This window comes from Nestor notabilis, unplaced genomic scaffold (assembly GCF_000696875.1).
Source record: "Nestor notabilis isolate BGI_N333 unplaced genomic scaffold, ASM69687v1 scaffold10370, whole genome shotgun sequence".
NCBI classification, from domain to species: Eukaryota; Metazoa; Chordata; class Aves; order Psittaciformes; family Psittacidae; genus Nestor; species Nestor notabilis.
Window position 1 is genome coordinate 96,398 of NW_009909723.1, and position 26,572 is coordinate 122,969.

The following is a 26,572-nucleotide window of genomic DNA, read 5'->3' on the forward strand; positions in this document are numbered from 1 at the left end:
CACAGCTCTGACTATAAACTGCCAGCAGATATGGGGAAGCAGTGTGTTTTATGAGGGAACAAGAATGGAAGCTTCTCTAGGACAGGTGGTATCAATATTGCATCTAGGTCTGAAAATAATTAAAGAAAAATCCAAGTACCAGAAACGCCAGGAATTTTACACAGCGTAGATCATGGTGTGTCTTTCTCCTTCTGCAAACAGTGTTTTAACACTGAATGAATATATTGGCAATTCTGATCTGCACTAGACAGATATGCTCAGTCAGGTGACTCATACTAACATCATTTCCCTTTTGCTTTTGTTGTTTGGGTGTTTATTTCTGTACATTGTTTTTTATACTACAGGTTTTTTGATGAGAGCATCTTTTGTACCTATTGCTTGGTTTTCCCGGGAGGTAATGTTTTATCAAAGGTGTGTTGAGAATTGATCTCAGACTAGAAATGAGATTCTGGTCAGATCTGATGATTCATGTCCAGATGTTTACCTCAGATGCAACTTGGCAAAATGAGCTTTTTTGAACAAATAAGACTTAACATCAATCTTCGTAACAGTCCCAAATTGGTAATAATGTATATGCTGCCACAGGTGGTATTAAATGAGCCTCCAACTCAGTGTACTCCCAACTCCAAGATATATCACTTCCCTATGTTTTCAATGTGCACTGTTTCTTGTGTGCAAGTCTAAGCACTTTCCTGTGTGTAAAAAATGAAATAGGTGGTCAACTGAGGGGCATTTTCTGGAAGTTTTTTATCCCTTTGCCTCTCATAATAGAGAATTAAGGGCATTCTCCCTTCTACTTCCTCCTGCTCCAAAGGAAAGGTTTCACCAACCAGAGAGGCAAAGAGGCCTCTGGTTCACTGGCTTGATTGCAAAGCCACATTACCGATTCTAGGATCAAAACTGTTATCTTTGACCTGTGTGACATGCTCAGAGCTATCTCTGAGTTCCACCACCAGGAAGATCCTCCAAGAAGGAAAAGAAACCTGAATTATTCTAAGGTGGTAATAGAAATTGTTAACCAGGAAAGCTATTTCAGAGGCAAATTTACAACTACACCACAAGCCAGGTATTTTAGGGTTCATTACAGACAAATTAGCAGGCCTTAAACCATGGTGATTCCACCAAAATCAATGAAGAAATAGTCAAACTAGTGAATTTCTGTCAGTGTATGGGAGGTTTAAGGGCACGAGTCTTGTGTTTACACAGCTCTTGTTTGAGGCTATCAAAAAGCCCTTTAATGGCATTATCAAAGACCTTGTGTCAAAATAATTACAGAAGACAGAGCTTTATCCCAGAAGATGGTGTAATTATTTGGCATTTCTTTATTTTTATATAATCAAACAGACACAATGACCTATGACTACCTGTTCTTATTATATTTTCTAGTTGTTTATAAAAGAGAAAAAAAGCCAGCAGCCCTAAACCCACAGTTTTCTGTATGCATTAGGATCATGTATCCCACAAAAACAAAGCCCTGTTACGGGTTTTGTGTCCCCATTACGAGCAAGTCCTGTCTATCCTGGCATAAAAATAAATTGGGAATAGAGTCCTAGCTGTTGCAGAATAAACAGAAAATACTTCAGGCTGTCAAATTAAATTTAAAGCATTTCAAATATTTTAGCAATATAGCAGAAAAGTAACATTAAATTTAGCCTACTGATTTTTCACTATGGAATATATTGTCATTTTGCCTACTTCTAGTTCTGGTCAAAGTTCTTTGTAGCTGAAACTGTTAATATAGGTATGAATCACATGTTATTTTCTCTGATGTTTCTTATATATCTTTCTTTCTAATTAATTCATATTTTTATTCTGAGCTACTAAAATATAACTAAATCACAGTTTAAGTTGCCTAAGAATTAAAAGCCAAAATAGTCTTGCTACAGATGCACCTGAATTTTGAGGTCAAGAAGACTCCTTCATGAGACCCCTCTGGACTAAAGTCTGTGGGGCAGATAGATACTCCTTTTAGAGAAGGTAAATGGTTTGTTTGTGTATAGCCAGGGATGTGAGGAAGGAAGAGTGGCCATGGGAAACATGCATGCATGCTGTATGTGTCCATCTCTTTAACCAGATCTACATTATGGATAAGCTGGACCCTTGAGCCTGAGACCTGCCTGATGCACCAGCAGTGCTCTGCAGGAGATGGCAGCCCTTAGCTAAGGTCTGAAAACCCTGTGTTACAGCCTCTGGTTAAGAAAGTTGGGACTCTTAAGCATCAAACAAAACCTAGGCATGGCATCCATAGCACAACCAAGTGCAGCACAGTGGAGTTATCAGGTGGATAACACAGTTGGACAGGCTATGCATTGCATGTGCAGTAGATTTGGTCTCTTCTGAGACTGACCATGGTGTCACCGCATTTAGAGTCCCAGTTCAGTGCCTGGCACTTGTCCCTTGTCTATAAGATAAGCCACTTGATACAGGGAGTTATCTTCCACCAGCACAGGTGGAACAAAGGAGCCACCCAGAAACACTGGAAAGCCCAAGAGGTTGGAGCTTATGGTTAAGTAAGAGCTTTCTACCCAGCCACCCACTCATGCCCCATGCTAGGATTGCTCCTGCCTGGCCCACTGTTGGACACAGACTGGTGCTTGGGTGCCTCTGGCAAACAGCCTCATGCTTGTGGTGTGTGACTGGAAGCAGAAAGCCTGGGATTGATTCCTAATGGGACTGAAGTGCTGTTTTGTTGTTATTGTTGATAGGGGGTTATTTATTTATTTATTAATTCTTCTAAAGATGCTGTAATCTAAAATCACTATGTATCACATTTAGTGAAAAACTAAGTCATAAGTCTTGAGTGATCAAGACTATCAGGAAGCAAGAGACCAGCAGATTTTGGTAGATCAGTAGAATAAACTTAAATCACAGAGGCTATACAGAAATCATTATATGAGAAATACAGTTATAGACAAAGTATTCTTACAGAATCATTGAGATTTGCTCAAAAGAAAACTTACGTTTTGCAGAAAAATATTCTGAGAAATATTTCTAAAATTATTATAACAAATCTGCATCTTAAACCACAGACATTCTGAGTCAGTGACTGTCAAACCTAAATAATTCATCTCCTTGGCTGTGTTGCACTGTAAGGCATTTATGTAAAAAACCAGCATCTTCTTCTCTAAAATCACGAGTTAAGAAATCATAAGAGTTTCATGTTCCTCAGTAGGACATATTGCTGCAGAAATGAATGAGTACTTTTCCAGTTATCTGCAAAAATAGTAAATGACTTAATCTCATTTGGAAATATTTTATTATCATCTCATCAATGGAACACTGATGTTATATATTAGCTCATATCTCTAAAATTAGTATTATACAAAATCTCAGACTTGGATTTCCTGTACATCCACTGAGTCCTGCGACTCCCATAGCTCAGGTGGCATTTTCACACGAAAGGTATTAATGCAGTTTCAGATGAGGCCAGAAGGCATCCTCCAATAATATCCTGCTTTTAGATGACTCAATATATGACTTCAGTCGTGACTGTGAAGCTTCCCTATAGAGAGTCCATATGCAGCCCTGTGGGGGAGATTCATGGCTTGTCCCCTGCAGCTGCTCGTGGCCCTATTCACTACCTCCCTCTGGATGTGTCTCCCTGATAACAAAAATGGGTTGCTGGTCTGGCTCACCACACAGTGATGTTGGAGCCTTATGTCCCACTGTGAGGTGGCCCTACCTGAAGTGCTGGTTCATAATAACAGTGGGAGAGCACATCTCCGCCCAAACATGCTGCTCCTCTTCCCTGCATCCCACGGGCTGCTCCTGCCAGCACAGCTGCCACAGCTGTGAGTAACGACTTGAGTTGGTTGTATCTGCTGCAGCTGCATCTAAGATCTGAAAACACTAATAGGAACTGCAGTGGAAATACCCGATTTTTTTTCTGTAGATCCCAATAGACACTGTCTGAGAGAAAATCTGAAGAGCCATAAAGGAACAAAACCAGTTAATGCTGGTCATCGAGCTCTCACTGTAGAAGGTAAGTTGCAGTAATGTGGAGAGAGGTGACAGCAAGTAGGAGAGTAACTCCTTAACAGGTTTTTCTCCTCCTTCAGGTTGAAATTGCACAGAGCAGGGGCTCTTGTGGGAACACAAATAATCCTAGCCCTACATTCAGGATCCACCCAGAGATTGCCTTTCTGGGTCAGATGGGCTGGATTATTTGCAGATTTTCTTTTTAATGGAAGAAGTTAGACCAGACAATTTAGTCTGGTTACTGCATTCAATCATATTACTTGTATTCCCATGACTTTTTCCTTTTCCCCTCTTAATTCAACTTTCAAAGTAACACTAAAAGCTGTTGTCTTACAAAGACGTCCCATATGTACTCTCTGCACTGTATAGTAAGTGTTTCAACCAATTCAGCTTGTTTAGGACATAAAATAGTTTAGGTAATGCATTGGATTGATACATTTTTATTCTGATTTTGAATGTTTGCCTGCCCATCTATCCATCCATTCATCCATCTATCCATCCGTTCATCCATACATCCATCCATCAGTACCTGCTGCTAAGGGCTAAGGCAGTTTTGTTCTGCAATTTTACATTTGTTGAAGCCTTCAATCCTCTTGAAGCCTTTCAGGAAAAACAGGTGTATACTTGTTAAATGCATCATCTGCAGTTGCTTTCCAGGGAATGTCAATGAGTACAAATGTTGGCCTTTGTTGCAAGTTCAAATTGACTGCAAGCTGGCAAAGTGCATCCCTTGTTAAGTAGTATGACCAATATAGAGATAATAACAACTCACCCAGCGGCAGGTGTTCTGCACCTGGTAATGTTTGGATGACTTTAAGAACTAGCTGTTGGATTTCTTGTAGCCGTGAAGAATTTTTCTAACAGGGATGGATTCAGGGCAGTTCTGAGACCTGGATGGCAAAAGCGTTTCTTACCCTTCATAATGCTTCTTTTCAACTAACTCAATGCATTCCTAAAGTTAATGAAAACAACAAACAACTTTAAATCCGATGTATTAAAATGAGGATTAAAAAAAGACTAGTGGGCTGAAATTAATGATGATTCAGAAATGAGTCAGCTATTGAACTCTTTCAAAATCTGTTTTCAAGAAGGAAAAAAACGAATAGTATGAATAATTGGAAACTAAGGAGCTTTTGCAAGTAAATACTTGCAGGTGCTTAGTATTTCTGGAAGTAAGGAATTCCAGAAAGCATGCACGAGAAGGTGAACTAAGAAAACTAATTAGTGCTATTACTGACCACTAGCAAGTATCTTTTAAAAATAATGAGCAACTGCTAAGGTTCTGGATGAACATAGCAAACACTTTGACATTTATTATTTGACAGACTTGAGAGATCTGACTGCACAAGAGACATTTATCCTTGAAGTGAGTAGAGCACATCAGTGGTCCATCCCTAGTCAGGTCTGTGACCATAATCCAGCAGGGCACTCAGGATGGGTTTCCACAGTTCTGTAGAGCGTTCCTTGTGTTTCCACATTACTCCAGAATATTTCATACTGGTGCATTAAATTAATGTTATTTTTTAAATTCCCAGAATTTGATTAGAAAAGAAAACGCATATGTTTAAAGTCACCATCTGATGATAATGCTGCATTGGATAAAATGCATGACAGATGGCCATTTAGCCAAGAAATCAGTTTTATAAATTCCAGTTTGGACACGTAAATGAAGTTATTCGCAGTGGATGGATTTGCACCAGTAGATAGCCTTTCACCAAAATAAAATCGACAAATTAAGTTTTTGGTTTGTATCATGTGTCTATGATATATTTTATTGCCTGTAGATCCCACTGCAGAATTAAATTATGATAGCATCCATGGGGTAGTATATACCACATAAAAGCTGAATGAACCTTTCTCATGCTTTGCCGTGATCCAGACATAAAGCTCATGGAACTACACACAGCCTTGGAAAACCACATGTATTCTGTTTCAGCTTTGTCTTGAAATGGAGACACTCCCCTGAAAGCACCTTAAGCAAAGCATGTTTAGCTCCAAAAGTATTTCTATACTCATTTTGGACATCAGTAGGAAAGATTAAATACAGTTACTTTCCTGTGTGCTCACAAAACAGACAAAAATAATTCCCTGGCCTGCTTTAAGCACAGAAAACAGCAAGGTAGGAAAAGGCTTTTTTTCTTTTTGTACTTTTTTTCTCTCCCCCGTGGTGCACAGCACCGAAACATAAATTTATTTAGCAGTTCATAGCATGTCACCTTCGCTGTGTTTCTCTCGCGGGGGGAAGATAATTTCTTAAACTTTTCATCAGATTTTTGATTTTCTCCTGCTCTCCCAGAGCTCATTATGTAAATGCTTTCATCTTTTCTTTTTCTTTGTTTTCATCCATTCTACTCTGAAAGAGAATTATTTATAATTTGCCTCCCTTTTCGTGTTCTTTTATGAAGCTCAGAGTTTAATGTTTTCAAGAAACTTATGTTGCTGGTAAACTCTTAATCTGGTAACACAGGGACGTGTTTGTTCAGCTGTTACCTGCCACCTCTGCAGGGGTCTCACCTGGCCTGGCTTGGGCCAGATCAGAAATATTAAGAGGATCTGAGACATTTTAAGTGTGAACCATAAAAGGTTTTTTTTTTACACTGCTTTTTTACACTGCCAAGAAATCCCACCTTCATAAGCAAAGAAAACCAAGGGCCCACCCCCAAGTTTTGCAACAACTTCCAGTTTTTTGGATTGTAAACTCTGTCCCTCTGGGTTTAGAGCCATTACTCCTAATGTTCAAAACTTCAGTGCATAAAGGGAGGCACCTGAATAAAATCAGCCTGTCTTTTAACCGCAGCAGTGGATAAAGGAGTAGATGTAGGCATTTAATTTTACTTAGTGTGTAAAAATTGTGGCTGTAGAGGCAGATTATTGCTAAAACACATTCATGCACATCTTACTACCAAGTGCTTGTATCTAAGCTTTCCTCCCAGAACTGTAAAGACGTTCAAAATTATCTTCTTAGTTTTCTTCAAATGTCTCCTGAACATGCCTAGGAGCAGTCATCATTATTTCTTGCTGATTTCCTGCTTGGCAATATCTATCTTGCCTTACCTCAAACGCATGCGCCTTGAAGCAGAGATTGCCATTTTGTGCATGTGGGCATGCACAGTGTTTCTCATGCAGCAAGGGCTCTCAGGGCACAAGGGTAGCACAAAATTAATTGCAGAATTGCACTGTGAGATGAAATAATTTGTCGTGTTTACTCTCCTTCCACCACAGATCCATGACCTACAGTTGTAGCTTTTTAATGATGGAGAGGAGACCACAGTTTTTTCTAGGCTAGCAACTAATCAAAGTGCTGCTCTCTCTCTCTTCTTCCCTTGCAGGTGGTGAGATTCTGTAGCATTCAAAGGCAGCTGGGCTGTTTCTGACTGGAAGCGTTTTTCCCACAAGAAAAGGGAAAACTCCCTTGAGAAGCAGGTTATAACCTTCTTCTGCCAACCGCCTTCTCTGTGTCCAAAAAGGCTGGCGTATTGACACCTCCTTGGCCTCATGAGTCTAGAGTAATAGCTTCCTAAATCTGCTAAAGGCCATACCACCTTTTTCTGGCACTGTTGATTCTTTGTGCATAGTTCTCATAATCTATTATCTGGAATTAGCTCTAGTTTTCAGTTAAAACTGGTATATTTTGAAAGGTTACAGATTTTGGGTTAAAAATGGCTCACCCAAAGCCCTGGTTTTAAAGACACCACAGGAAATTATACATGCATCAACACATGTTAATGAAACATCATGTGGACAAAGCAGCTGAAAAGCAAACAGAACTAGACAGTTGCAATTATTTTCCCTGCCAAAACTCACTCCCAAGTCCAGTAGTTAGATAAGATAGTTCATTCATTTAGGTCCCACAGCTCATTCCCATGAATGTTTCTATGTATGCCTGTATCTGGATATGTCAAAGTGTTTGCAAATGCAGTTGTAAGAAAAGGCCGTATCACTTTTGCCGGATGGAGAATCTCAGCCTCCAGTAAATACCACTTCATTTGGAAAAAAAGTCTCATTCTTTTCCCTTCAGCTGCTGCAATCAGTACTAAGTGACTGTCATGACAGACAACACATTTGAAAACAACTCAGCATTTTGCTCAGTGTACTTTCATCTAACATGTCTATTAACCGTATCCCACTGAGCCCTGAGCATCTATTTTGAAGTATCAAGCGGAGAATGCAATCACACTGTTGTGAAATGGTACGCAAGTATACATCTTTTTATTTAGAGTAATAGTCGTCAAGCTTTGAGTGATGCAAATATGATGAACGCAAACCTACAAATACACAAAAGCAACTTTGAATATATGAGCTAAAGGCTTGTGCTGAGGAAGTTTTAAGATGCATGAAAACACAGGTAAGTGTTTTGCCTGCCTGACGGTGAACTTCTCCCAGAACAATAAAGTCTGAAAATGACAAATGTATCGAGTATTTGCAGTAGTCATAGGGGCAATGTTGTTGTTTGAGTGTCCTCTGCTGGACAGTACATGGCATAGCAATAAAGTCAAGAGCACGTGTCAGATGGATTCTGCTATGAAAACATCACTACAAAATTCAAAATATTTCTGAAGTTTAGTAGCCACTTAACTAAAAGAATTAGTTTTTAATAAAATGCTACCACTGAGATTTTTAAAAAGCAGTTATTTCTTTAATGGGAACCTATTTGTAGGTTTAAGTAGGCATAAAATTTTCAGCTGAGCTAAGATAAAATGCTTCTTGGAAAAATACTGCTTTTGTCAATTTTGCGATGGAAAATTGCCACAATGATTCATTTAGATAAGGTGGAAATGTTTTGCTTAAAGGCTTTGGTTTTACTGTGAATTTTGATTGAATTTGAGGAGATCAGAAAGCTGCTGTTAGCCGTGAGCTTGTCATTCCCTTGGCAGTCTACCAAATGGATCTGCATGCAGGATCAGCATCACGTTTTGTGGGCTGTTCTGCTAGCAGTCATTTTTGACCCCACTAAAAATTGCAGACTGGTTTTATTGGAAGTGCGAAGGGAGGGTTTTTCTTTATCTGTTGAGAATTTGGTTCAGTTCATGTAACCTTGTCTGTTTGTTCCTGGTAACCAGGTAACTACGGCACCAGACATAAGACACTTTCATATTTGCGTGTTAGTTTTTGTTGCTGTTCATCACAGGTTTGCTATTAGTTTTGCTTTCTGAATGGTGCTATTATTTATTACTTAGTTATTCATAATATGGTGAAAGTTGTTTCTAAAAGAACCTGTCCTGATTCATGTGCCACTGGTCTAAGAGGCTTTCTAAATACATGATTCATTCTCTGCATCAGAAGAACCTGGCAAATGTTCTTTGATCTTGCAATTATCTTCCTTATTCATAGGAGCATCTTCCCTTCCTCCATTTTCTATAGGCCTGCAGTCCTTATTTTGAAAGTGTTTCTTTGTCAATATATAAAAAAGGACTGCGATCAAGTAGGAAGGACCTCTTAATACTGCTGATAAACCAAGGTAGACATACCTGTAGGATAGACCATAGAAGATAGTGTTAAGCACTGAAGTTTTCAAAGACACTGAAGAAGAGCACTGGCTTTTGAGGATCACATATACACCAAAAAAGCTTAGGGGAAAACATTAAAACTCAGTATTTGTGAATGGAACCATAAGCTGGACATTTCTGCTTGCAAAAATTTATGTTAAAGGATTGATAATGCTCTTTTTGCTTATGAAGATAGTTGCAAAGCAAAAATTCCATCATCTTCCCTTTGTTTCTGAAGATTTTTGGATCACTTTAAGGCTTTAGACTTTTTAGGGCTGGAAATACGTTGAGAACACCAGAGTGGGCTATTGTATTTAAAAATAAAAAACACATCGGAAGTGGACAAGGTCTGAGTGAAACTGAGAAAAATCTCTGGAATATTCCTTCTGGAGACCAATGGTGTTTGTGTTTAACCAACACCTTCAGCTGGTCACGATTATTTTCTTTCATTTATTTTTCTCTCAAATGTGGCCAATACACAAAGTTAACATTCTTGCCAATAGGAATAAACTATCTGCAAATAAGGCAGATCTAAGTAACTTTCCTCTTGATGGTAAATTATACAATCTTTTTACCATATTAAATTTTTTAAATTGACTCAAAGGTTATTAAAAATACATAATTAATTCCAGGAATCTGTCACTGATATTAAATTATTTTTGTACAACATAAAAACTGACTAAAAACCTAAGTTTTAGATTTGATCTTAAGATTTCTCAATTTCAGGAATTCTCGACTGACCTAAATCTGAGTCCAGAATCACTATCTGTCCGTAATTTTTGATGGGTGGCTTCATACACTGTAGTATAGCACAACAAAGCATGTCTATCTGTAGAAAGGAAATGCATGAGGTTTATTGTGCCCTAATTTTCCTTACCTGTATGCACTGGAGTCATACAGCCGGCAAGCCCCTTGGTGCCCACAGCTTGTGCTTCCCCATTTCAAGCATGTCTTGTCGATCAGTGCACCAAAATAAACTGGTGCTGGAATCCCAGCTGGAAGGAAACAAGCAAAAATGTCAGAAGATGTCACAGGAAAAGACATATTTTTAGGAATCAACTTTATATTATTTGTTCAGTGGCAAGTTACATGCTTCAATAGTGGGAGTAGGTAGAATGGACTGGAGTGGGGGTGTCCTTTATCAGAATCACTGTAATCTGGGACACCTTCTCTGTGCCATGTGGATCATCAGTCCCCAGGAAATGTGGTCTGATGGGTTTGGCCAGGCTTGTAGTCATGCACATTGGTTTCTCAAGCATGTCTCTGATGAATTGTTCCTTCTTCTCTGCATAGCCTGAATTAACCACACTGACTGATGGTCCTTCCTGCCTGAATGAGGGTAAAGCAGCTGAAATCCTTAGTGTGACTTGGCCAGATATGAGCTTATGCTTTACTGCAAAACTTGGCAGACATGGGACAAAATCCTAGCCTTGTTGAAGTAAAGGCAAGTATTAACTTCAGGGGAAGGTTTTAGCATGTACAGGACTATGTTTCACATTAGCCTTATTCCTGCAGGAGCATCCTGTATTTTGATGTAGGACTGTTCTGCCCTAGGGCTCTTGTGAGAATCTGAACTCAGTAATATATCTATAAAGACCTGTGTTTTATGATCATCAGTGCTGTAGTCAGGGAGTGATGGGACAAATGATCATTTTTGGAAGTTCCTTAGAGAAGGAAGATGAGAGCACATCAGATTTAATCTCCAAGTCACTGAAAAGAAACACCAGCTTTTTTGAAACAGTGACAGTGGCTCTACTCCTCCTTGCAATGGAAGGAGCATGCTGGTTCAAAGTGCCGAAGAAGCAGCCTATGGAAAGGGGTCAGTGCTTAGAAAGACAAGGTAATACTTTAATTTTGGTTTGAAACTCTTCCCATTTTGGGACACTAAGCTCCCGAACTGCAACACCATTTAATCAGCAGATCAAAGATTTTCAGAATTGTGTTAGGTAGTTTCCCAATGAACTCTTGACTGAATATTGGACCCTCAGGAAAAAACCCTGGTATCTTCAGGAACACCCAAGGATCTAACAGCTGTTTCAAGGATATATCTGTTTTACAAATAGTGGTTGCATTGGTGTCATTTAAAGCCATATGAAGCAGCATGTCAGCTAAAATGATCTCTTACCTAGCATTCTCATAATGAGTGTGTATAGACCAACTGCAAGAGATTTCAACTCTGGCTGAACACATCTGAAAGAAAGAGGGATAAGTATGAAGTATTTACCTATGTAATCTAGTGTTCAGACATGTCTATTAAACTGCTGTTAATTACCCTGACTTTAATATTCTTAATGACAGAAAGCCAAACTTTGGAGGGAGAGTGCTTCCTACATCTGCTGAAAAAACATTAGGTGGTATGAAAAAGGTGAATTAATCTATTGTTTTCCATCACATAGCTCCTGGAAAGTTCATACACCTAAACATAATTAAAGAAGTTAAATTTTAAAGTCTCAATCACAGTCTATCCTAATCTTACTGAAATGGGCTCTCCAATTGCCTTAACTCCATGGCATACATTTTCCTCACTTGATGGGATACATCATATTGCCCTAAAACACAGATGTTGCAAGTAGGTGCGTTAGTGCAGCATCTTTCTATTCTCGAATGACATTCCTCTGTACAATGCCACATCTTGAACTACACAAAGCCATCTGGCAATATGTCTGTCTGTTGGAACCACACGCCAAGCATCAGAAATGGGCACTCACAGATCTTGAATCCATTATATTTCCAACTTCTGCCATCTCCTTGCAAATATTAAAATGGTCAACACTCTGGAAGGCATCTCACAGAGATGAGGAAGGGAGGGGAGTTCTGTTTTCCATGCTTATTTAAGATGACATAATGCTCTTAGGACTACCATTAAGTTTTCCATTAATGCATTTTCTACTGAGAAAGCTTTCTCTTCAGGTTACTGAAAAGTATGTGCTAATTTGTACACATGGTTCCAAATCGCATCCTGGTATGCCCGAACCTGTGTACCTTGACAGACAGGAGCATAGGAGCCTCAGACTGAGCCCAAACACGTCATGAATTTCCAGACATCTGGCAAATGCAATCTGTTAGGGCAACCCCACATCCAGAAATGCATTTTCAAGCATTTTCAAAATCCATACAGCCAGAATAACCAAGCAAACAAAAAGGATGTGTTCTAGAAAACCTGGGTGTATGACAGGCATGAGAGAAACCATTTTGCAGTAGTTGGAAGCAATACACTAGAATCAACTTACAGGCAGCAGCAAAGGCAGGGTTAATGCTAACAGCTACAAACAAATAGCAAATGACAAAGTGCATTAAAGAAAGCATGTGATACTGCAAGAGAATCTTTATTCCAAAGGGAGAGAAACCTAAACATAGTTTTGATGCCCTTGTTGGAAAGCCTCTACCTTTGGTACACAGTTAGTTTTACGCACCTAAACATAATCAGGTATGCTGGGGTGCCTCCCAATGCATAACAAAAGCCACTTATGACTTGTATTACTGTATAGTAGATAAACTTCATTGAACAATCTTCACTTTTTGGACATTGCCCCAAAGTGGCAGAGTTATTTCCTGTCCATGAACTGCTGGCTTCAATACAGCTGCAGTTATGGAAGACCTGGAAGACACAAAACACATTTGATAGGACACTACTCATGCAACGGGGAATCTTGCCATCAGACACAGGCAGAGTCTGAAGCCCTCCTAAGCATCCCATTCCTATCTTATTTGGCCTTCTTGAAGCAATGGGCAGCAGCTTCTTCTTTTCTTTCCTGCAAACAGTTGGAAAAGATGTTCCATGCCATCATGTTTTTGCCAGTGGACATAGTAACCCTTTTTGGAGGATGTTTGGAGTACCTGCAGGACTTCTGTGGCTGGTCTCAGCTTTTGTGTCCCCAGAGGGCTGTCAAAGTGGAAAAGTGCCTTTTGCTCCTAGGTGACACCCCCTTTCTGCTGACTTGTGTCTGTAAAAAGTACCTTTTCTGCTAATGCTGACCCATCAAAGGTACCTCACAGCTGTAAGCAGTAGCTATGTGTCAAGACACAGCTCATGCAGACCCCTGAGATCAGTAGTAGGTGTACTGAGAGCTTAGGAGCAATACCTTTTAGCTAAGGCTTCTGGGGCTTGAGGGTGTGCTGAGGTAAAAGGAACTGTAAGCCACAAACCTTAACCTCTACAAAGACAGACTTGTGTGAGAATTAGTGGTCCCATTGTCATGGATGCTGTTGAGCCCTTCTCCCTTGCTTCCCACCTTAAGATTTTAAGCAAATAATGTCTTCTGGAGAAGGTGACTGTAGACAGCAGAGAGAAACCAGCCTCAAAATCAAATCTGTTGGAGAGAAAACTGTCTGGCTGCAAGAAACAGCTCCAGACCATGTATCTTCTGGAGTGACTATCCAGTATCAGAAAACATGGGAATGATACAGTCCAAAGGCGGCTTGTATCAGTGGCCTGGAGCTTGCTCTTTGGGACTCTGTGCATTATCACTAGCACTCTGTGCTGAGGAGAAAGCAGTCAGCCAGAAAAATAGTAGAATCCTGCCATCCCAGAGTTTCACATGGGAGAAACAAACTGCATCCCTTCAAGTCCTTCTTTGTACTTACAAAGTAATGATCAGTATTGGGAAAGATACTGCACTATCTGTAGTACTTCATCTGTACTTCTGAAGTACACTATCTTAGTGTACTTCAACTGTTGGCTAACACCTCAGGGCACCCAAAATCAGGTTTATGAAAGGCAAGCCATGGACAACCTTCACACAACATGTAACCACTTTGGCCTGTTTGTTTCCCCCTCCTGTGTTCAATCTGCAAAAGATGAAAATCAATATCTACAACAAGGATGTAGAACATTTTCTTTAACTCGCAGTAACTCAGAGAAATCTCTCTGTCTTCTGTGCTGTTTGTAGCCAGAAATCATAAATACTTTACTGACTGGTCCCCAGTGACTTTGCTTTTCCTTAAATATGTTATAATACTAAATCCTTGATGTTACATGGCAAATAAGCAAGTAGAAAACTTCAGAAACTGAATCAGGGTCTTACTGTGTTCTTTCCTTGTCCCACCGACGCCGTGCACCCAGCTAGACACGCCGAAACGTATGTGACTCCGTTGTCTCCACACACAGGATCCCACACATTGGAGGAGCATTTGCAGTCAGAGTTGCACTCAGAAAATACAGCATTTTCATGATATGGAATGGGTTTGCTTGGAAGTTAAGTTTAGACAGGTGTAGAAGTGTAAAAAACTTTTAATTCAGTGTTGAGGTCGGTGAATCTACCCTTCCGTGTGACACTGTTGCTGTCCTGAAACCCACCTCATAGGCCCAGGACATACATTTTCATAGTTGAGTCTCTACAGTATTTATCTGTTTGTTTGAGATTCCATCCTAATTGCACTGACATTAAAGTGATTACTAGATTATAAAGAATTTTAAAAGAAATAGAAACATTGTCACTGATTTTATTTGGCAGAGGTAGACAGAAAAGAAAAAGGAAAAGCTTTGAGAGGTCAGCTAGGCTAAAACCTAATTGAACACAGAGCTAGCAACAGTTTACATTGCCTTATCAACTACATCTTTAGTTCCTGTTAAAACTGCACCAGTCATAGAAACGATATATCCCAGTCTCCATAGTAAAAAATATCCATATCTTAAAGCCAAGCCTGACTTTTCCTAGAGGATATGGAGAATTCAGCATTTCCTTTTACTTTCAGACATTTTTTGGGTACTGAGGTCTGTAACAAAGAGGGATGTTTTCCCTCATCTTCTCCTTTCTGGGTTAATTAAACTTATGTGCTTGTCATCTCTTTCACCTCAGCACTTACAAAGCACATTCCCTGGTCCATTATCTGCATTCTTAGTGAAACATCGCAGAGTACAGAACAAGCAACAGTTATTTCTCAGGTTCCAAGAAATATAAACATCCTTGGCATGCTGCCTGTCCAGTTCCGCATTTTCAGCTGTGAACAAGTATGGCTGGATAAATGAACTTTAGTGACAAATTATGGAAATGCGGGTAAGTCTTCAGGGAGATGCAGGCAGGTTCACACTAGCCATGAGGTACTCTGAGAAGGCTGGACACGAGGCAGTGACAACCCATACGCTAGTGTGTTGCTGGGCCCTCTGGACAGCTAGATCCCAGCATGCGTCCCCTCTAGTGGTATCTTCACTCTCTCCAAGACAAAATAACAGCCTGTAACTTTTGAACCCTGGTTGTCTCCTGAGTGGAGAGAGCATTTTTCACTAGGCATAAAAGGTTCATTTTGGTTTACAGAAGGCTGAGTCTAGCATGTTGCAGTCTTTCTGTCTCTGTGTAGGATATGCTACCAGTGCTCTCTGTCACATATGCTTCACTCTTTTACTGAATACACTTCATTAGAAAATTGCTTCTGGTGTAGAAATAGCGCTGTGTGAAACAGCAACACACACTCATCCAAACAACCTACATCAGCAATGATGCAATTTTGCTAATATATTTCTAACCAATCTTTAACTAGGGTAGTGCTTTGGCAGGCTGACACTCTGCTGACCAACAAAACTATCACAGTGACATGTGGTAGTGTTCACTTTCTCTTAAGGATTGCAAAAGAATGTTCCTCTTTTAGCCTGGATGTCAAAGTACATTTTTTTAACTATTGCTGCCATGGAGAAAATCATACTCTTCTTCATTTTATACTCACCCTTGATAGGACACTGTTATTCCTGCTACCATGTGGTTCTCACAGCCAACAAAAAAGTGCAAGAGAGTAAGGGCATAGGCCACAAATGACATGGAAAATGCAAACTTGGTTGCTCCAATGATGCCCATTTTGTACTTTTTCATTAAAAGCCCTCCCAAGAAAATTCCAAGACCTACAGGAGGTAAGGATGTCAATCCTGAAAGAGATTATAGAAAGGGAATGTTAAAATAAAAAAGTCATAGTGGGCTTAAGAGCCAAAGTCTGTCCTCACACTGATGTCCCTAGCAGCTTTATGTTCTATTATGACGACTTTAGGTCCCTTGTGCTCAGCCTAATCCCTGGGCTGCATATGCTATTTTTGAAGTGCCTAACCCTTAAACCCCACTTCCACTGTAAGGCACTTGTCAGACGCTGCACCAATTAAAACTCCAACAACACATGCATTGCATATTTGGGAGCCCCTTGCTATAATGTGAATATTAACATAACATAATGTAATGTAACATAACATAACAGAATATGACATGATATATAATATGACATGACATGACATAATTTAATATAATATCATATAGTATCATATGTATCATATCATTATTTATTCTGGTCCCATAAGCACCAAAACATTAGTTTGTGTGCTGCCTTTATATAATTCAAGTTCAGGACAGACTGCCATTTACATCAGCCTGTTCTTCAAGGAATTCAGTCCCAGAAAAAGCATGCCAGAAATTATTCCCATGCACTGCTTATAGCAGAAGCAGTCATTGCACAGTGTAACTCACCTATTAGAAAGTTAGATTTAGATGTAGATTGTCCATACTGCTGTTCCATGTACTTTGGTTTGTAAGTCAAGAAACCAATAAAGCTATTAAACTGTAACAGTGAGCAACACATAAATGTAAAGTACATTCGATTACTCAATACTTTTTTCAGGGAGGTATAGAAATCTGAAAGAAAGGGATATATGAGTTGGCTTTGAAAGATGCATGGCATAATTACTGGTGAGTAATCTACAAAACTTAGGGCAAAATCCTTCTCTCAGGTGTCCAAGTGCAGGTCATACTGATCTTCATTTGCATGCGAGTATCTAAAAACAAAATCACGTTCTTGAAAAACACCAGAGGTTGAGATACAGGAAGAGAATCCTATAAGAAGACAGAAGTATGGGTTAAAGCCTGGGTGCTTCAGTGAGGTCTGCACCTGAAGACTAAAGGGCTCCACTTCTTTCAGCTTACATAGATATTGTCACAGGTTCAAGGCTAAGTAAGAACTGCCTTTGTGGAGATACACAGGTGTCTTCCACTGGGATCTGAACAAAGACAGGAGAATTTGGCTAATGATGCAAGGCTATCTCTTCCCACCTCCTTTTCACTCCTCTCTTAGCCTGAGGACACGTGTGTTTTCCTTAGGCAGCAATGTGCTTCAGCGTCTCCATGAGCTGTATGATGACTGGATGAATAATCTGGCTTTCCATATTGCAAAAGGAGCCTTCTAATATTTTCTTTAGGTCCTGATACAGAAAATTTTTCCCCACTCTTCAAATTTCTTCTACCACAAAATTTTAGAGGCAGGTGCTGCTCAGGCTACAATGCATTGCAAGTGATGCATGCAGAACCTCACAGTCTTGAACAAGCTCTTTGACTTTTAATAACTTTTAGCAGACGCCTCCTTTCCTGGGGACAGCTAACTGGTTCAGACTGAAGTGGAAGGGAGGCAAAATATTTTTCAGTACTATTACATTCCCACTGTACATTGTGCTTTTGCCTTTTCACATTTATACAACATGTGAAACACTTGCCTTTCAGTATTACTGACCACTTCCTGGGCTTAGGTTTTGCAGCAGTAAGTTTCTTCCCCATAGAACCAATGTTTTCCAAGAGACCGTATGAAGTTTGGTCATTGTTGGCTTCCTTTGGCTTTTTCAGGCTCTTTGGCAGGAAGCAGAATGGAATAGCAGCCAGCAAACTGGTTACTCCAGCTATTAAAAAACCAAGCCACCACGCACCCACCCAGCGGGAGTCCTGTGGGGTGATAGTGATGCTGCCTAGAAATGAAGGAAGCAGATACAAGTTACGTAAATGAAGAAACTGAACCTTCCCACCCTTTACCTACTACAATAGCTACATTTTACAATGTCTGCCTTTAAGTGGTAACCATAATCATCTAATGAGAGACAATGCAAGCAGTGAAGACATCAGGTACCATACTTTGAATGATGGTGTTTCATCTGCCTTTCTATGTCTTACGGTGACTGCCATTTTGTGGCATATATGGTAACGCAGAGGTCTTTATCCAACACATAGGAATCCAAAAATGGATGGCAGACAAGCTGCAACCCTAAAAGGTCCTTTTAGGGATGATGATACATTTCTACTGAGACCATCCTCTGCTAACCTGAACTGTGTAGGTTGCTATTAAGCATAGGGGCATTCTCTGTGGCATTAGTGATATTAGCCATGACTTCGTATTGCAAGCAGGATAAGCATTTAATTTTTATGATTGTTACATGATGACTTACAGGGATTGCTCTGCTCCCTCTGGCATTTTGTAGATGTGAATACATGCATTTTTCATTTGAATAAGCAAAGGCTGGCTGGTATACCATACTGCAAACATCATTACATGAATTGTAAATAATGTAAAATGCTCAGATGAAAGGGTAGGTAATCCACCAAAACTATTAAACTGCTATACTAGCAGAACCCTTTCATTAAGACCAGAGTTCAGTGAAACATTTTGGGTCTGTGATAGTTCTTGGTATTAACTTTTAAACTTAGATATGTATTTTCATCCTTTAATCCTAAACCACAATTCTAAAATATGTTCCCTGTCCAATTCTGCCTTTACCCTAAAAGATTCAAGTAAATTAATAAAACTATAATAAATTAAATAATAAAATTAATGAAATAAATATAAATAAAATATAAATTGCATTACTATAGTTAACATAATAAAAACCTATGCAACTGTGTAGAGGAACCTGTTGTGAACGTATTAGCTTACTTCGACTTTTGTTGTTTTGCTTACCTAAGTCCACAAATCCGACATCCACATACAGTCTTGCACATAAAGATCCCAACAGGAAACCAAACATTGGACCCAACATGCCTATTGTGTGCAAACATGCTGAAAATATAATGAAGCAGATGTATGTACATTTTAATGGCTGAACGTTTTCTTCTGCAGAGGGTGATAGACCTCTTACACTAAAAATCTCAGTTTACTTTATGTTGAGATTACCTACATACACAGGAACATTCTCCTCTTTAGCAAAATCATCAAGATAAGAGATGCCCAGTGGTGTTATTGGTGTCTCACCAATTCCACGTAACATGTTTCCCAGTAAGATGTATATCCACGTATATGATGTGGGTTCCTTCTCACAGTCTGCAGATGAGAGTTTACATCTTTGTAATAGAACAGTTGAACAGAAAACAGTGACAAACCACAGGAAATTCAGCACATGAAATGATTATAGTTTAATATTTAAGGTATTAACAGCATTTTCTTTACGGAAGATTAATGAAAGGCCATCAATCTCATTATACTTTTTAATAATCTAATAACACTTTCCTCTACCTCCATTGTATTTGGTTTCTAAAAATACAAGTAAGTATTATCCATCAGAAAAAACACCTGTGTAAAAAATGGGAGATTGCTATTTTCATAAATATATTACCTGGCATATAGCATGTATCTTTAACGTGAGAAGTTTGAGATGGTTTCTGGGACACAGCTTGAGTCTTTCTTTACCTGTGTCCCATGGAAAGCAGCACATGCAAGAGCCGTATTCCATATTGTAATCAAGATTACAGAAATCTTCATTTATTCCAGTTAACTCCGTGCAGTTTCATATCCTGTCAGGCTATCTCTTCCAACTCCCAAACTTCAGGTAACTGAAACATAGTTTCAGCATCCCTTTCAGTGCTAGGTTGATTTTATTGTAATTTGGAAGTGTGAACATAAGAAACCAGGGATCTGGACCCTTACAATTTGTGTTTGATGGATGTTTCTTCTTCAAATGTGATACACAAAGTGTATTTAAGTATTGGTAATGTTCTCAAACAGGTACAGGCTGACATTGGAAATCTAACTGAGCATCTTGCATGTGGCAATGATTTACTCTATTTGCAACTGAGGATAGAACTAGCTCCTGTATTTGTACTTACACTTAGAGTTCCTTACCTGACCTGGAGACTTGCAAGAAGGTTTCGTTCACATCTTGATGTAGGGAACAGGGATTTATGCTTGAAGTCAAGTTGGCTGAAGAAGCTGAATGTGATGTTGTCTCATACTTATAACTGAAAACACACAACAGTAGGTTTAGAAGCAGTGTCCATTAGGGAAATACTAGTGTAATAGGGAAGGAAGCACTTGATCGCTATTTCCATAAAGAGAAAGGTATCTGTTTAAATATCAATACAAAGTGCTATGGAAGGAGCAAAAAAGGTTATTTAACCACATTGTGGAAAACCAAAACACTAAAATGAAGAACAAGATTCAGCTGTCTAGAAGACATAACATTTTAAGCTGGAAAATTCAAAAGGGCTGTTGTAAGTAATTCAGATAGGATCAAAACTTTGGTATCAAAATTTAGGGTCAGGTCCAGGTGGGCTCCTTATGCTGACCCCACAGTCAACAAGGAAGAGAAGAATCTCTTGACTGTGAGTGTAAAAGTCTCTCTTTTCATCTTAGATGTGTATTTTGAGGTGGTGAGGATGAAAGGAGTAAGGAGAAGCCATCTTCAGGCAGTACCTGTTTGCCTGATAATTTGCATTGTCTTTAGGAAGAGCTGTTGTATAAAGGCGGGTGGATAAAGTTAGTAGCTGAAAGACACTTTTTGGCTGTATTTACAGGGAGCAATGCTGTGAAAAGACAGCTGAGCAGCTCAGGTGATGGAAGGTGTTCAGCAGCATGATCCTTTTCCAAAATATGAGCCCTGCTGAGCTGCAAAGTACAATTAGTTTAAGCAGAACAACATGGTAAAGCGCACATTCTGCTTCTAGGAACTGGGCTAACTCCATTAAACATGGCAGGCTTATTTTTCATGTTGAAACAAGGAGCATTCATCAGAAGAGACAGTGCAGAACAGTTTCCTCATAAGCTTTCAAGCCCAGGTTCATGAGAAACTGTATGGAAAGTACAAACCTGATGCTAGTACAAGATTGACAGGCATGACAAAAAGCATTCCCTAGTTTTCTTTTTACACTATTCTAATATATTTAAAAGAGCAACAGCAATGTGTTTTACTCTATATGCTATCACTGTATCAAAGCTATGGCTGGAAACATTATGGCATATAAGCAACATGCCATGATTCTCTGAGCCTGGAGAAAATGAATAAAAATCAGTTTAACCAGCCATGGAAAATCAGTTTAACCAGCCATGTGCATTTGGAACAGGAAAACCCTGGTATCAGCTCTACCAGCACTGATCCATCTGCAGGCTCTGCACAAAGCTGAGAGGCTGCTTTGTGTGAGGAGCAGCTGCTTGCCACAGAAGAGCAAAATGTGTCACCTTACACAACAAGGCTCTGTTTTCTTCTTTCAAGGAGCAGGATTTATTCTACTGAGCATCTTTGAGGGCTGGTTTCTTCACCGAGTAAGCTTTGAATCCCTGATTCTACATGAGTTACCTGTTGCTATAAATAAAGTTGTATTTCAGGTAGAGATGTCACTCAATATGAAGTTATCTGCTCAGAGCTTTGCGATCCTGTCCAGAACAGCACAGACGTACTCTGGAAATCATATACGTGGATTCTATACTCCTCATAATTTTACTGTGATTCATAATGGTTTGTCTTTCCTGCCTGCATGATCCTGACATCTTTACTAACAATGCATGATGCCACACTCTTAAGTTGACAATGATTTTCCCAATAGGTGTTCTTACAGTCTGCCATTCAGGAAAAGTATATAATTAATTAAAAAAACAGCACCAGCACAGTAGTGTGGTTGAAGATTTTCGAAGAACAATGTGTTTCATTTGAAACTTAAATTTTCATAAGATTTTAATAGGTAAGTGTTTCTTCCTGAAAAAATAAATTCTAATGGTTTTGGGAAATAATTTCGTTCTTTGCCTTTTTTTTTTGAACAAGTCTGTCTGAAAACTAAAGCATTGCGATTTTCCTAGTTTTTCAAGAAGTCGAACTTTTTCTTCAGAGAAGCCGTATTTTTCCAACCAGATAAAATGAGCAGTGATACGTGTGTGAAGTGTGATTCCTTGCACATTGAGGTGAGGTGCTATAGGCCTTTGGAAATCTATACACCAAGTTTCATTCAAAAACCAGAAAGCAGTATCCGATTCCAGTGTTAGGTTACCCAAATTAATCTTGATGAGTACTTACTATCCCATGAAGAAATGAGGCATTGCTGTTAAAAAACTTCCCACAGCCATAGTAAAGCATCCAAAAGCTATTACTTTGGGCCTATGAAGTTTAGCTCCAAAGTAGCTTACAAATGCAATCACCAGCAAGTTACCTGGAAGGTAATGAATGAACCAGAATTAGTTCCAGATGCGGTGCCTTGTATTTGTCTGAGAAGATCTCTGGATGTTACAGAATATCAATTACCTATCTCAAAGCTCCCATCAATGAAACCAACAGTAGATGATGTCAGGCCAAACCTTCGTTCAATCTGAGTGATGGAACTTTTCATAATCGTGCCAGACAACGTTTTACTCAAGTAGCTGAATGATAAAGCAGCAAGAAATGCCTGAGGAAAGATTAAGACAGAAAATGGGAGGTAGAAGCAGGAAAACTGGTCACAGGGGGATCAAAGATGTTTAAAACCGTGTGGAGCAATCATTATAATGTCATACGTTTGTTACTCAAATTGCAGTTACAATATTGTGTGAATGAATTTCCACATACTCTAATGCTATGGAGCACCAGGGTGGTGTCCCAGCACTGTTTGCTTCTGGCTTTCCCTGTTGAAGAGGGTTAGTGCAAGGTGCTGTGCTGAGAGAAACTGCTTCCTTTGGACTTCAGGTTTCCAACAGCCATCTTAATGGACAGAAAGCCTGATCTTGTCTGCATTGCTGGCTAGAGGTATTCCAAAGCAGAAATCCTATGCCTGTGAAACTTAAATTTGGCAAAGAACTCACTGGCAACTACTCACCTAGTGACATCCTGTAGTTACATTTATCAAAAAGCTGAGAGCAGATGAAATGGTGAGATTTCTAGATGTTGCAGAAGTGTAAAATTTGCCAGAGGTAAAATACCTAATAAGGATAGATTTACTGATACTAGTCCAACCTAAAATTAATCTTCACCCAATTATCCTCTGCTTGGGCCCCATGTCATTTATTGTAGGCCAGTTCATAACTGGTTCTATCTCAAATATATAGATAGCCATAGCATCAAAATAAAGGCTTTATGCAAGCTTTTATGATATCCCAGTATGTGGAAGGTGGAACAGACTGGTTGAGTCCATCTCTGTTTCAGATGATGTATTTTGAAACGTTTGGATTATGGCTATGTTGCCTGTGTATCATACACCTCATAAGGGAAAACTTAATATTCTTTATAATTTTACAGGTGTTTCCACTAACACACATATTGGCTTTTACAAATAAAGATGTGTTTGATAGAAAGTTAAACTAAGTTTGTTTAAATATTATCCAGCTATTTCAACAGAGTCTTAAAAAACAAATAGACTTATTGCTCAGTGGGTAAAAGTTCCAATACAACAAAATGTTGGGTACGTAAACAAAAGTAAATATAGATTTAGACTTTGTAATACTACCTACTGTAAGAAATGAAGCCAATATTAGAAGTGAAAGCTTGAAAATAGGTATATTTACTCTCTTTTTATCAGGAATAAAGAGAAAAATCTCAGAAATGCAGGCTTTGATCTGACATGTTTGGTATTTCCTGAGCTCAACTGGCAAAAAGACTGGGAGAAACACCTTTCTTGCCTTATTCCAGCAGTGCTCTCAGGGGTTTTGTCTGAAATCACGAACTGCTGACGAGCATGAAAACACAAACAAAAGTGATTTGGGTATTTTGGGTTCAAAAAAGCAATGCCCAGGTAAACCACAAAATGTTTAATGGAAAAGAAGGGAAATAAGTTTGTCTTTTATTACCTCCAAGGTATTGTGCATGTTAAATTGTAATTGCCATAAAGTCAGACGTAGATCCACAGTCTTATAGTATTACCCACATATATGTTGGCAAGTTACTACTGAGTCTCCCAGAGAAATCAGACTATTTTTGCAGGTGTATATGGGTGGCAAATGTGAATCAGATAAGAAATATAACAACCCTTACCTGATACTTAAGCCAAAATATTTTGGATGTTTGAGAAGCTTGCAATCACCTATTTTTTTCCATTAATCTTCCATTTTATAGACTGTTTGATAGAAAGAAATGTTATTGCATTTGCAATGTTATTGCATTGCAACTCCACTGGGCCTATGTAACTTAACCTGAGAGGAAGCTGGCTGAAGAAGTAGTCAAAACATAAACCCAAACACATCAGTGCCAAAAGAAATCTTACCCTTGTAGCATTTGCAGCTCAGCCAGAAGCAATACATTCTAAGGCTTCAACAAGAAAGCAAAATTCTCAGTTTACTTGTTTTGTTCAATGAATTCTTGTGTGCTCCTGAAAGCTTGTGTGTTTGTGGGAATCAGTGGACTGTTTGACCTACAGCCCTGGATTAGATAAAAGCCCTGGAATACAATTCGCTTCACCCGATTTTGTCCCTACAAGAATGGGTGGTGATAGCTTCCTCCAGGCAACAGTGTATCCTAGCCACCTATTTTAGGCTGCTTCAACTGGAGGCTGCTGCCTCAGTCTAGTGGCCAAAAGGGCATCCACCTGTAACTTGAGAGTAATATGGCAGATCAGGAATTTTTATTTTCTTTAGGACAAAGATAAGATCCAACCATCCCCTGTACTTCAGTTTGTGTCCAGTTTCAGAAAAGATAGGGTAAACAGGAATGAAGTTATCTGCTATGTCGTATCTTGAACAACATTTCTTAACATGTAACAACATGGTCATATTGATAAGGCACCAAACCTTCAAGCCAGTGCAACAGGAAGTCTTCTTTTTGACTGGTAGATTTTTGTTTGCTTCATCATCCAAAAGCTGGGCAGGTTCTGCCTCCTGGTTTGAGTCACTGACATTGCTGGATTCGGTTTCCACTGTCATGGTTGATTTCTTTGCTAAGTGATCTGAACATAAGAGAAAACAGTAATAAATACAAAAGCACATATGCCAAAATAGAGTTGCTTTAAGGACCTTTCTGATGAAACAGTGAAACAGTAGTTACAGGAAAATGCCGAGATGTTGAAACTGGATCTTGTCACTGGAAATTATTTGGAACTTTGGTGTTTCAAAGAGTATATTCATTTAAATTCCAAAGTATCTTGTTTTGACATATTTCTTTTCAAGTAAAACGGTTCTTTACTCTGACCACTGCTCCCTTCTGCTCCCTGCCCCCCCTCGCCTTTTTCTGTCCAGAATGACTTCCAATGCTAAAAATACAACTTCCACAGAAGAGCACGAGACAAAGTCTCTCTCCAAAAACAAACTACAAGGGTCAACAAAGCATCAGTGCTGAAGGACAGAGAGTGCTAGGGAAGCTCTGAATATGCAGGCCAAGCAGCTCAGGACTCAATCGTCACATTTGTAAGATTTCTGTAGTAACACCATACCATCTGACTTACTCTTTCACACTGGTCTGTTGGAAACAATTCTTAATGACAAAAGAATTCATTATTTTAGCTAAATGACCTCCTATAAGGACAGTATATGTTTTTAGTTCTTGCAACAGTATACAGGGTATCTCTAATCCCCTCTTTTCAGAGTGCTGTCTATATTCTCTGATGCATGAAATCATCTGCAACTCAGCAGTTCAGCAAAACTGCTCCAGTTCCACAGGAAAGAGCACACCCTGTAGCCATAGGTGAAAAATCTTATCCCTCCTCTGATATAACATATTTTTTTATTGTAGAAAGCCCTGCTTCATGATTAAATTTAATTTGGTTTTATTACAATGAATAGCACAATACTTTTTTTTATTTTCTCCTTTTTTTTTTAACTTTATATCTGAAAGATAAGTAAGAAATTAAAAAGAATTCTTCAGTGAAAAGCCGTAAGGGAAGTCTATGTATCTATTTGCAAAATTTATTTAAAGAATGAAAGCACTTGCCCGTTTGTGCAACTCCAACTAGAAACAGATTTCTGCAGAAAGATCCAGAGCCCCTCGGAAAAAATGGGTCACTTGAAAAAAACCTTCTTCAGGTCGCAGATCTTGATACACAGGGGAGATAGATAGATAGATAGATAGATAGAGTATTGAAACTAATGTCCCCAAGTCAGAACTCATAAATCAGAGTTCACAGGAACTGGTTTATTTCACCTTTCACAGTAGTGTCCTCATTTGAGAAAAGCGTGAAAAAGAGAAGGGGGGGGGGGGAAGAGAAAAAACCCAACAAGGAAGG

The 26,572-nt window shown here is 39.1% G+C and overlaps 1 protein-coding gene across 1 annotated transcript in view; it reads right to left on the bottom strand.

The window, feature by feature from the left end:
- Positions 1-9,052: 9,052 nt before the first annotated feature.
- The window catches only part of LOC104410080 (solute carrier organic anion transporter family member 1C1-like), a 20,559-nt gene continuing 3,039 nt past the window's right edge, over positions 9,053-26,572 (bottom strand). The window contains exons 2-15 of the mRNA XM_010020178.1: positions 25,146-25,300; positions 22,696-22,837; positions 22,471-22,603; positions 20,310-20,425; positions 19,365-19,511; positions 19,148-19,250; positions 17,923-18,164; positions 16,907-17,071; positions 16,125-16,320; positions 14,489-14,651; positions 12,878-13,062; positions 11,590-11,654; positions 10,342-10,459; positions 9,053-9,446 (exon numbers count right to left, since the gene is read on the bottom strand). Coding sequence (XP_010018480.1) covers positions 9,230-9,446; positions 10,342-10,459; positions 11,590-11,654; positions 12,878-13,062; positions 14,489-14,651; positions 16,125-16,320; positions 16,907-17,071; positions 17,923-18,164; positions 19,148-19,250; positions 19,365-19,511; positions 20,310-20,425; positions 22,471-22,603; positions 22,696-22,837; positions 25,146-25,277 — 2,124 coding nt within the window. The 5' untranslated portion in view covers positions 25,278-25,300 and the 3' untranslated portion in view covers positions 9,053-9,229. The remainder of the gene's footprint in view (positions 9,447-10,341; positions 10,460-11,589; positions 11,655-12,877; positions 13,063-14,488; positions 14,652-16,124; positions 16,321-16,906; positions 17,072-17,922; positions 18,165-19,147; positions 19,251-19,364; positions 19,512-20,309; positions 20,426-22,470; positions 22,604-22,695; positions 22,838-25,145; positions 25,301-26,572) is intronic.